This window comes from Cariama cristata, unplaced genomic scaffold (genome assembly GCF_000690535.1).
Source record: "Cariama cristata isolate BGI_N322 unplaced genomic scaffold, ASM69053v1 scaffold34329, whole genome shotgun sequence".
Lineage (NCBI taxonomy): Eukaryota > Metazoa > Chordata > Aves > Cariamiformes > Cariamidae > Cariama > Cariama cristata.
Window position 1 is genome coordinate 15,367 of NW_009638019.1, and position 11,956 is coordinate 27,322.

Genomic DNA, 11,956 nt, shown 5'->3' on the forward strand with positions numbered 1-11,956 from the left:
TCAGCAGGAGAGCCATGTACTTTTATTTACCAGTTTGCTGCCTGACAGTTTACTTGCCAACATTGTCCCTCTTTTCTCCTCTAGACAAAATTCACTCTAGGTTGATAGAGAAGGGGTATCCAAGGGAATAGAGGAATACATCTGTGAAGAGGAACTCACACTTGTCATGAGATCTAATTGCTTGATGGGCAAGGGGCACACACCTTCACCAGAAGGTTATGAGGGAATGTAAAAGCCCGAACCCTGTGGCCTCCCAAGCATCACATCCTACTCACCATACGGGAAGCGAGTTCCAGCAGCTCTTTCTTGGCCTGTTGGACCCCCTGTGGGTCTCCTTCAATTCTGATCAGGTTGCTCTTCTCATTGTCCGGGGGAATGCGCACAGACACCTTGTAGAGGTCCTTAATCCTGTTAACTTCAAGGCAAGGACTGTGGTGACACAGTCTGCTAGGCCAAGACTTGGAAGCAAGGCACCTTGATTATCACTGCTTAGAGGCTGTTTAGGAAGTAAACCAGCCCCTGAGAACGGGCCAGTGATGTGGGGTTGAAACAGGGGAAAGTGTCTCTTCACCCTGGAGTTCAGCGAGAGCAAATCTGCCACACAAGAATCTGTACAAGTAAATACTGTGGCAGCTACAGAGCCAACTGTTCGCTTGCCAGAGTGAGGCATCTGTTTCTTCCCCAAACAGCACCACACATAGATCAGAAGATGATCATTCTTTTCTAATCCCAAATTCTTTTGGTGGTAGGGGGGAAACTCACCATCCCCCAATCGGCTGCTAAAATGTAATTCACATAGAGCAACTTCAAAGAAAAAAAAATTCTCCAACAAGAACAAAAAAATAAATTCCTCCAGGACATGGCAAAGTAATCCCACCACTGTTCAGTCTCCCATGACACTTGCACATATTAAAGCCATCTCAAGGCCTCACTGCCCGTTTATCTCCTTGTGCCAATACCACTCCAGAAGACCAGGGGAAACGTGATGGAGACAGCACACTGGATGAGCTACAGAGCCCCTGATACGATCTACTGAACACAGAGAGTCCAAGCATAGGAAGGATTAGAGAGGGACCCCACTTACTGTTAGCTCCATTCTTGCCAATGAGGTGTCGGTGGAATTTGTGGTCAACGTTGATTTCTGCATAATCCATCCGGATGATCTACAAAGAATTGTACAGGGCTAGGTAGGGTAGGCCACCACTTCTGTCTCGTGCTGTAAGTAACTGCCTACCGCCAGTACTGGCACCGACACTCCAGCAGTCTGCTACAAGCACTCCTCCTGCTATTAAGCAGAGCAGAAGCACTCCTCTGGTTTGAGCCAAGAGCACCACACTTGTGAAACATTTAAAGGAACTTATATGCCTCTCTGGCTACAACTGAAAGAGAATCCTTCCTTCTCTGCATCAAAAGATTTAAGACCTGCTGTTGATTTTTTTTAAGACTGCTATGGACGAGCTTCATAACCAAGGGTTTCATCCATCTGCCACACAACTTGTCTACTGCAAGTTCTGTTAAGCATGTCAAGACATCATATGGATGTGCTGCACACCTCATCATCTCTGCTTTGTTGCCCCTTCTTCCCTCACTTTCTTCTTATGTACCGGAACTAGTAACACCAACTTACCAGATCCTTGACCATGACTTCAATCTGTTCCTGAGCCACATTCACATCTTCTGTAGGTCCTTCCAAAGTGATTTTATCCTCTCCTTCAGTGAATTCGATGTGAACCTTGAGACACAAAGCAACAAGATATTTTCCAAGATACAAGCCAGGTCAAAGCTGTTAGTCTGGCCTACACCATCAATCCCTGCCACTAAGAGATGGTTTCCTTCCCACAGAATACACACATCATTCCCACAGTTTCAGAAGTAGGTAACGCATAATTCTGGACATATCACAATGTCTAGAGCCCAAGGCTTTGGTGCTGTCCTGAAGTCTGCAAGGGCTTTGGAGAAGTTACCTAGCCTTTCTATAGGTATCACCTAACTCATCAGGCAGAAGCCTTGTTGAAGTCAGTATTTGCAGGTTTCCTGCTACATCAATTCTCAAAATAGTACCACATAAAGCTTCCTTTGAAGGGCTCAACCCATAAGAATAACATAGGATGAGTAGTGTTTGCAGCAGTAAAAGAGAGGCTCCCCTTAATGTTAAGATCTGTGTCATTTCCTCCCTGGTTTTACCCATGCTAGAATACATTTCTCTCTTCTACAAAGAGCGATCTGGACTAAACCGTACTTTACGTCAGAGGGTGCTAAGCCAACTAGTTCATCCATACCTTTGGCATCTGCTGAGTTATTTTGGCCAGGTTTTGTCCTTTCTTTCCAATAATGAAACGATGAAGCCAAGAGGGGGCAGAGACCGAGGAGACGGTAAAACTGTTGGCCTGAGAGACAGAAAACCAGAGAAGCTGTGTGATGGACAGACTGGAAGAGGTCTTTACAAAAATTCAGTTCCAATTCCCATGCTACACCCTCAGTATTGACTTTTAAGCTGCATCTCCAACAGCCCAACAGAGATCAACACCCCTAAGCCTGTCAGTGCTCACAGATGTATCTTTATGGGACTTTCAAAGACGGTCTAGCCTCTCTCATCAGTACCTTTGCATAGACTTCAGTCAATGCTTGCCCAAGCTTTTCAGGCTCGCCTCGCAGTATCACCGTCTCCGAGCTACTGTCAGTGGGTGGGATCTCGACAGAGACTCCAGTTTTCTCCAAGATCTCCTGCAGGGAATTCCCCTTGGGGCCGATGACATACTTGTGCTGGGACTTCTTCACCTCCACTGCAATGGTTGTAGTCTTCTTTTTCTGCAGGGGCAGAGGCACTGGGGCATCAATCACAAGGGGGTATGGAAGGACAAGAGCGAAAGGAAGAGGCACAAGACGCAGCGTAACTCTGCACCCAGGAAAGAGCAAAGCAAAGGTGAGCACAGTGGTTCTGCAGTACCCTAGCACCCTTTGGGCCTCTGCCTACAGAAAGCCTTGTGCTCAAAAATTCACAGGTGAAGTACAAAACTAGTATTTTCTGCCAAGCTTCGTGGGACACTACATGGAGGAGATCACATACACACACATCCTTGCACAACAGGGCTCAACGCCCAGCTGTCCCCCAGGCAGTACTGTCATGCAACAGCACGCAGGCTAGTAGGCTATAAGATGATTATCTCTCTTGAAATCCAGCCTGGTACAAATACAGACCTAACCATGAGGAAAAACAGCCCAACAACCTACAACAAGGATATTCACAGCAATGTCGGCTGTGGAAAATAAACTGGAGTGAAATTCACTCTTCAGCGACTTCTACTTATGTAGCAACTTTGATACTGTCAGCTGGCCACCACTGTAGATTTCACGCTTCCTTCCTTAGTAGCACCTGTGTGAACAAGAGGCAGGGGAGCTCTTTGTGGTCTGCTAAATCCCATGACACAGAAAAGCGAGAAATCTGTCACCTCACTAGTAGAATCACTCCACGTTCCACTCTGCTGAGGGAGGAAATGGTAAGATCCAGGGCTGTGTACTGTAAGGGCTGCTCAGCCAGAGCTGATATGAGGAGGATGCAACAGAGGGATGCACAAAAGTAGAACAAGGGAAGAGGGACTACGAGCAGACGGGGGGAAGATGGGAAGCTTTATGGACCATCCATACCTTCTCCTCATAGATCTTCTTAACACGAGCCACAGCCTGGGCTAGCTGCTCCTTTTCTCCTGTGAAGACTATCTCTGTCTTGTTGACACTGGGTGGAGGAATGTTGATGCGCGTCCCCGTGTCCTGCATGAGCTCACTCACCAGCTTGTTGTAAGGGCCAGCAATGAAGGGGTGGTACACTTTCTCCACGTCCAGCCGCTCCACGGCACGCTTATCCTGAAAGAGCCCAGAACAGACCTCGGTGGGAACTGCCCTCCGTTTTATAGTCTCTGCTAGACAGAGCTAAGTTCCCAGTGCTGTCTTGCTTGACACTCTGGCCCAAGCACCCTCTTCAATTTGCAAGCTTTTAGATCTCCATCCCTTTCGATCTACAAATACTGCTGTTGCTGCTGATTTACGATATTCGCCTCTGTAATCTCCTGCCTTATCTCACCTGGCACCTAATATGGTTCACTTCAAATACGAAACACACTTATCTGACTTCAGAGGTGGACAAAATGGAGAACCAGAAGTTGCAGAACCTGGTAGTGGTGCTCATATAGCCAGTGGCATGGTATATGTCTCCGTTCAGACTAACGTATTAGCCACTGACTGTGGCCATGGTGGCTATAAACATCTAATATACCACAGAGAAGCAAAATGGCTGTCCAGCTAATGCCATGAGAGAGATCACAGTACTGAAGTACCTGCTCAGCAGAGATAAGCAGGATCTCGTGTCGGGCCTTCTCAATCCCTTCTTTAGTGCCGGTGATCTTGATCTGGTTGCTGGGGTCATCCGGGCGGGGGATCTGGATTTTGGTTGCAGTTTTGAGTTCCAGGTCCTGCAGCTTCTCGCCATTCTTTCCAATGACAAAACGGTGGTGCTCCTTAGGGATGGCAACTGTCGCTGAAGCCTGCAGTACAAGAACCAAGCATCTGTGAGAACCCTTGCCTGCACTGGCAGATCCACAGGAAGAGAACGAGGGAAAGCAAGTTAAGATGCTGCTTAGCGGTACCACTGAGGAGCAAATACAATGCCTTCCCAGCACACTCTGTCCAAGGACTGATACTGTACCACAACAGTTGATCTACAGCGCCTGTGTACCAGCAGTCTAAAACCCACTGTTCCCCCAAAGCCCTTCTGTTTGCACAGGAGTAGTAGTCTGAATTAGCAAAGGCCTTTAGGCACAGACAAGGAGCTGCCTATCCTCCAGCGTAAGACACTAGAGCAGTACCAGACAGTAACTGAGATGATGGCTCATGGGTGGAGTCTATCTGAACTCTGACATCTGCTACTGAGGCTACAAAGAACAAGGCACACAGTCTGACTCCTAGGAAACAGAAATTCAACACCAGAAACCTATTCCAGCAGGCAGGCAGCTAGGAGATGCCTACCACTACTAAGTACTAAGGTGTCTTCAGTGTAGCACATGCTGCTCCTGGGACTGCTTCTAGAAGGCCCCTCTTGGAAAAGGGGTCCCAAGAGCTTCTCTCAATCTACAATTAAAGGGCTAGTACGTAACAGGGATTCCTGAGTTCTTCCCTTCTTACTGAGTTTTTACTGACCAGGTAGCTTATGACTGTTACCATGCTCTCAATGTCTGTGAATATGTAACTACTAACAGTAATCAGACACTTGAAATTAAAGCTACAATGGAGGGGGGGAAGATCCGTTTGGTGTGACTCTTCAACTCTGCATCCCTGTACTAAAGCCAGCTGAGCCTAGGAGAAGCTGGGAATACTGACACACCTTTCAGACCCAGGGTCAGGGCAGTAGGAGGTATACCTGAGGACAATGTGTCATGCACCTGTGGCAGTACGACCTGAACTATTTTTTTCAGATGCACATTATGTAGGGTTTGTCCCTTTCTTTTCCCTCTGGCAGGGTATGACACACGGGCCGAACAGCACTAAGCAGACGTGGTATTAACTATTGCATTAACTACTTTTCACATTACACTTTAAAACACGCTACGAGACCTGGCTACGATATATCCTAACAAGAATTACCATCTTGATTATGAACTCAAAAATCCGCAGGTAAGAAATCAAAACCTAGAGGACTGAAGGGAGAAGCAACTGAAACAATGGGGCTGTGGCTGCTTACCAGTGTGGCTTCAGTTACACAATCCAGAACCCCGACCTGAAGCTTTCAGCTTTTGGCAGGACTTTCTCTTCTCTACTTTTCTTTCTCTCATCCCTCCACGTTCTCCTCTGAAGGACTTCAGAGAAAGGACAGTCCTGTTCTCACACACTACTAGCTTTGAGTGAGGGGCCTGTACCCCGCCCCCGGCACCAGCACCTCAGCACACAGTCACTGTTTGCAATTCGAGTGTTCAGAGATTGCAGACTCCACCCTTCGTGCAACACCATGGCCTGTAATTAGCTTTGAACCCTATTTTAAGCCTCATTTCCATTCCAAATTGCCAATTGTGTGCTTTGAAAATATACGGCAAAGCTGAATTAGTCATCTAATAACACCTCTTTGGCTTATAAGCACACACGCCCAAGTGTCTCAAAGCATTTTCGAGCTTGGGGAAGAGCAAAGATGAAACGAGAAACAGTTAGATGCCTTCACCTGAGTCTGCAGCCGAGCGACAATCTCCTTCCGAGCCTTCATGACCGCTTCCAGCTTGCCAGAGACCATGATTGAAAGGCCCTGGTCCTTTGCGAGAGACAGCTCCAGGTGAGCTCCTGTCTTCTGCATGATGTCAAGGCAGATCTTGGCCTGCTCGCCTTCTCCAAACTGATTCATGTCCTTGTATTTCCTCTCCTCCAGTGGCACATGAAACACCTGCTCAGCCACAGGACAGATAAAAGAAGGGCACAGCAAGCAGTAAGTATGTTTTTTGATTGCCAGCGCCTTGCTCTTATTGCCACACAGGACTTCAGTGGCACACTAATCATAGAATCATAGAATCATTTGGGCTGGAAGGGACCTTTAGAGGTCATCTAGTCCAACCTCCCTGCAGTAAGCAGGGACATCTCCAACTAGATAAGGTTGCTCAGAGTCCCATCCAGCCTGACCTTGAATGCCTCCAGGGATGGGGCTTCCACCACCTCTCTGGGCAACCTGTTCCAGTGCTTCACCACCCTCCTTGTAAAAAATTTTTTCCTTATGTCAAGTCTAAATCTACCCTCTTTTAGTTTAAAACCATTACCCCTTGTCCTGTCACAGCAGACCCTGCTAAAAACTCTGTCCCCATCTCTCATATAGGCCCCCTTCAGGTATTGGAAGGCTGCAATGAGGTCACCTCAAAGCCTCCTCTTCTCCAGGCTGAACAACCCCAACTCTCTCAGACTGTCCTCATAGGAGAGGTGCTCCAGCCCTCGGATCATTTTCGTTGCCCTCCTCTGGACCTTCTCCAACAGTCCATGTCTTTCCTGTGCTGAGGGCTCTAGAGCTGGATGCAATACTCCAGGTGGGGTCTCACCAGAGCGGAGTAGAGGGGCAGAATTACCTCCCTCGACCTGCTGGCCACACTTCTCTTGATGCAGCCCAGGATGCGGTTCGCCTTCTGAGCTGCGAGTGCACATTGCTGACTAAGTTCCTCGATTTGTGCAACCCACCAGCCCTTCCAGTGGAGACACCAGCTGTGACCAGGGAAAGTGCGAGAGCACTGCATCAGGCAGTCTGTCCCACACTGGGCGTCTTCCTAAAGTACATGCTATGAGGGGAGGACTTTAAGAGATTAGCACTCACTACTTGAATACTGCAATTCTCCCTTCAGGCCTACTCCAGCTATTTGTGGAACAGGGATGCAGAGCTTTTTCTGGATGGTTTTCCAACACATTCCTCCCCTCTCTAGCAGTCCTAGCTCTCAGCTGCAGTCCTCCTCGTGCCCCAGGGTAAAGTACAGCAGAGAGGCTGTCAATCTGACACACAAGATTTCATACTCCAGGGAAAGCTTCACTTCACCCAGTTTTTGGAGGGAGGAAAAGCAGGGAGATAAGACACCCACTCCCACCAACCTGAGTGATGACAGAAGCCTTTATTGGTCGGATTTTGCTCCAGGGCCCAGCAGGTTCCTGGGCAGCTTCCAAACATGGTGCTTTCTCAGGGAGCGGAGGGAAGGCTTCCTTGTAGGTTGGAGGATCATTCTCTTCTTCAGAGTTTAAAGCTGTAACTGGGGTGAAGCAAACAGGGTGAATGAGATGCTGTCCCCACAGAAATGCCCTTATTCATAGGCAGTGCAATTGTATTTAGGCACCACTAACAAGGGAGAACAAATGGCTTGTGCACCACTATTAATCCTATTACAGTTATGCTTGTGGAGCAGCCAAGTCTGGAGCACAACTGACCTCAGCCCAGCACAGACCGCAGTAGATGCCATGAACAAGCAGCCTTGTCTGAACTGGCATGGCGGACGCAGGAAGTGAACGTGCAAGTGAATGGTGGCAGCAAACAGCATATTACGGCCAAATTTGTCAAGAGGGGCTTAATTAGGGGAGAACAGGATGAGCAGAAAGAAGTGAAAGGAACAGAGCAAGGCTGCAGGTCAGAAGGGGATAAAAGAAACATACACCCAGGAGGAAGGCAGAGAGAAGCACTACAGTTAGGGCAGAGTCCAGAGAAAGCCTGTACCTTATGTTCAACTCAGTTATGCACTGGGCTGTGTCAAGTGGGCCAGCTCGTAGCTGGAGGATGGGTGCCGAAACCCATCAGTGAGTCAGTTAATACGGTTATACTGACTTTCCCGAGCACCTGGCTGAGCAAAGGAAGGAAAGGCCAGCCCAGCACACTGATCCCATGAGGCTCTCTTGTAGCCCGATGTCCCACTCTTGCACGTGCCCCATCCCACGGCTGACAGCGTTGCTAGCCAGGGCTCCGTGAAGATCTGAGGCTTGCCTCCTCCTGGCCCTACACTGTGCAGCATCAACACTGTGCTGCTGTTGGTAGAAAGGCAGAGTTTGGTGGGTCAACAATCCAGGAATGGAGGATGCAATGTCTGCACACTTGAGGGGAACCAGACGGATGGAGCAAGCTTGGGTAACAGCAAGGAACCTTGCCTGTGCAGTCTGTATTCAGAGGCACATCACAGGAACTCAACTGTGTTTTCTCACCTTTCACCTGCTGCTGAGCCAGGCCGCTGCGGTGTTCAGCGAAGCTCTCCTGGGTCAAAACTGCCACGGAGCTCATTGTCGACTTCCCACCCACACACAATCCGGGTATGCCACTGGAAGAGACAGAGGTGGCAACAATATTACCAACACCATTCAAGATCCACAAAAGTCACTCCAGGAAGACAAAGTATGTGTTACTGAGCACTTTTCCAGTCAGCTTCTCGAAAAGCACCCCCAGTGCCAGTCAGCTGCTCAGTTCTCTTGCTGAACCAGACAGGAACCCAGGGGGGATGGTTCCTCACAGCATGGTGGTCACCAAAACCAGAGCCCCCCATTAAGGCGGCAGAGGATGTCCAACCTAAGAAGGTCATGGGAAAGGGGGACACCAGAAGTTGTTAAAGCATACTCTAATTAATCTATCAGTTATTAACGGTGTGCCACTTTTAAATGAGTATCCGAAGGTCTGGATAGTCAGTCCAAGACCATTGTGTAACCCTGGAGAGAAAACAAAAAGGGCCCAGGATGCTGTCTCTTCCTGAAAAAGACTTATTTAGGTGCCTGAACTCCTGCTGACTTAGGGATACACTAAGAAAGCCATTATGACAAGCAAGCTCAGCAACAGCAAGATCTTTGGCTCTCCAAAAATCAGAACTTACCAGCTAAATGGTCAGTAGCCAGAGAGTCCGTCCTGTAAGCTGCCCGTTTGTCAGCCTGCCAGCTTTTGCTTTATAAAAGAAAAAAAAAATAATTATGTGACTACTCCAGGACAACAGGAAAACATGACCCCCCCACCCCCCCCCAGTTACTGCAACTTCCAAAAGAGCACGCCTGTACCGCGTTTCAAACTTGTACCCTATCCAAAACGTTCTCATACTGAGTCACATCACATCTCACCATACTTTACCTGTCATGTTTTACTAGAGTGACAGGCAACACCACTATCTACTTAAACCTCACAGCAGGAACCCTGGAGTAGCTACTCTTTCATCATACCGGCTACAAGAGTAGGCATCCAGTATCAGGCAAAAATACAGTCAATTAATAACAGATGTGCAAGATAGACACAAAATTTCAGGGTTGCAAGCAAGAGCATCAACATCTAGTCAGAGGAGACTAACAACCTGAAAACCTGCCAACACCACTGCCATCAGTCAGAAGTTAGGAATGTAGTTTAGTGGAGCTTGGGTGAATCAACACAGACATCCTCACAAACCAAGGCAAATGCTCAGGGCTATCCACACACAGCTGCTGGTCAGGCCACCTCTTCACTTTTTTTACTGTAGTAAGATTGTGCGCCAGGCACTGAACTCCATCTCCAGGCCTAAGTCTGCAAGTTGGAAGAACAAAACCCACACTGGTTTACATGGACAATTTTAAACGCATACACAAGATGGAACCAGGGGGAAAAAAAAATAAAATACACTGTTGGTGGGAGCTTTAGATCTCCTGTATCTGGATCTGCAGATTTACTGAAAAAGTGTTTAGGAATAGAAGTAAAAACGTAAAAGCCAGTACAGTACATGCTCTGCCAGACGTACAACAGTTCCCTGCACCTGCAGCAGTTATGTGTGCTCTTGCAGGGCTTGCACTCTCCTAAAACCCAATGCCTCTGACCGCTCCTGGGACAAGAGGCCCCTCTCCCACACAAACCCTGCAGCGCTGCTCGGACCTTCTTCCAAACAGCAAACTCAGACACTTTTCAGTAAACTGAAGGTTGCCGTTTCTGACCTCCCAATGTGCCAGAAAAGGTTCCCAAAACCACAACGTCGCCGATGTGGTGTCTCACATCACGCTTACCTTGTGAGACAGTAAGGGAAGGTGAGAGTGGCAGAAGGAAAGAAGGGAAGAACAAGGAGAGCAGCAACGCAACTGGGACGTACAGACCTGATCCGCAGCGAGTGTTTTCCCCTACTTCAATATGCCTCTTACCAGGCACATGGCAACACCACCTGCGCTATCAAAGCAATACAGCTAACGTTGCAATTAATCCTGTAATGATCTGCTACTACAAGGCGGCAGCTACCACGCCGGCCAGCCAGCCACGCTGCCTGAAGCACAGCTACTGCAGCGTGCGAAGGCTCTGCAAGGCAGTTGCTGGTATACACGAAAGGGTGCCTAGTAATCTGATCTCAGAGAAATACTCGAGTTCTCCTCGCTGTCGATGGTTACGCCATGGCCTAACACGTGGTTACGTGTCCATGGTATACGACTGCGTGGCTCGAGCTGAGGAAAGCATGTTAACGGCACGGCAGCTGTCCTGTTTTGGCAAGGCCTGCAGACTCGGCCATCGGGTCACTATCAAGGGTGCTGCTGCCTCATGGCAAGCTGCAAAAAGAAACGAGGGCAAGAGCAAGAATCATCCTAGACATCACAAGCAGCTGCCAAAGTCTGGCTAGAGCCCTGCTAACGGCATGGATGAGCTTGTAACTCTCATTTCTCAGGAAAGCACCACCTGGCTCATCTTGCATCTGCTCTGCTCCTTAGAGGAGGAGGGTAAGGATGAGAAGTCAGTGGATGACACCCAATACAGCACCTGCCTGACAGCCACAACCTCACGGCACAGCTGCCGGTTTCACTGTGTCCACACCAGCTGCAGAGATCTTCCTTGCAGCCTCCACCTCAGAGAACAGCTAGACATTCAAAGAGAAATCTAAGGGCAGCGTTGATCCATGAGAGTTTCTGCTTCGTCACCCATACAGCAAGCTAAGAAAAAATGCTCTTCGTCTTCAGTAACCCCAAACATCTAGTATATTGTAGGCCTCAGGGATTCATCTCTGGCCAACATCGGAGGTGGCCATCAGAACGGTATTTTAAACACAACATCAAAACCCGTAGCTCAGGCATTGCATTTGGAGCCTACACCTCCTTGACTTCCCACTTTAGGTTTTGAAACTAAGGTTACAGCTGCGTCATGCCAGCATGCGGCTGACTGGGTCAACAGGTTTCAAACTGCCTCATTTATAAACTGTGTGTAGTGCTGGCTTTGCGCACCAAAAGAAGTTTCAGAAGTCTATAGCGCACTTAAAATCAAGAGAATGAAATCATCCTAAAAATAACCTCCAGCAAAGGCCAGACCTAACCACATGGGAAACATTTGTATGAAGAGAAACAAAAGCAAAGTCATGAGTTACACTGCCAATACAATCAGTATTTGTGGATAGAAACATCAGTTACACGTTATTTAAAACTATATTTAATAAAAATATAATTATTTGTTAATTGAGGTAGCTAAAATCAGATGCAGCTAGGATCACACACAGCAACAGGG

General features: G+C 48.1%; 1 protein-coding gene across 1 annotated transcript in view; it reads right to left on the minus strand.

Annotated features, from left to right (window-relative positions):
• HDLBP (high density lipoprotein binding protein) overlaps positions 1 to 8,788 on the minus strand; it is a 19,849-nt gene extending 11,061 nt beyond the window's left edge. The window contains 9 exon segments of the mRNA XM_009708565.1: positions 276 to 415; positions 1,085 to 1,163; positions 1,628 to 1,732; positions 2,280 to 2,387; positions 3,646 to 3,861; positions 4,332 to 4,538; positions 6,203 to 6,418; positions 7,597 to 7,751; positions 8,689 to 8,788. Of these exon segments, the coding sequence (XP_009706867.1) occupies positions 276 to 415; positions 1,085 to 1,163; positions 1,628 to 1,732; positions 2,280 to 2,387; positions 3,646 to 3,861; positions 4,332 to 4,538; positions 6,203 to 6,418; positions 7,597 to 7,751; positions 8,689 to 8,764 (1,302 nt within the window). The 5' untranslated portion in view covers positions 8,765 to 8,788.
• Positions 8,789 to 11,956: the final 3,168 nt, after the last annotated feature.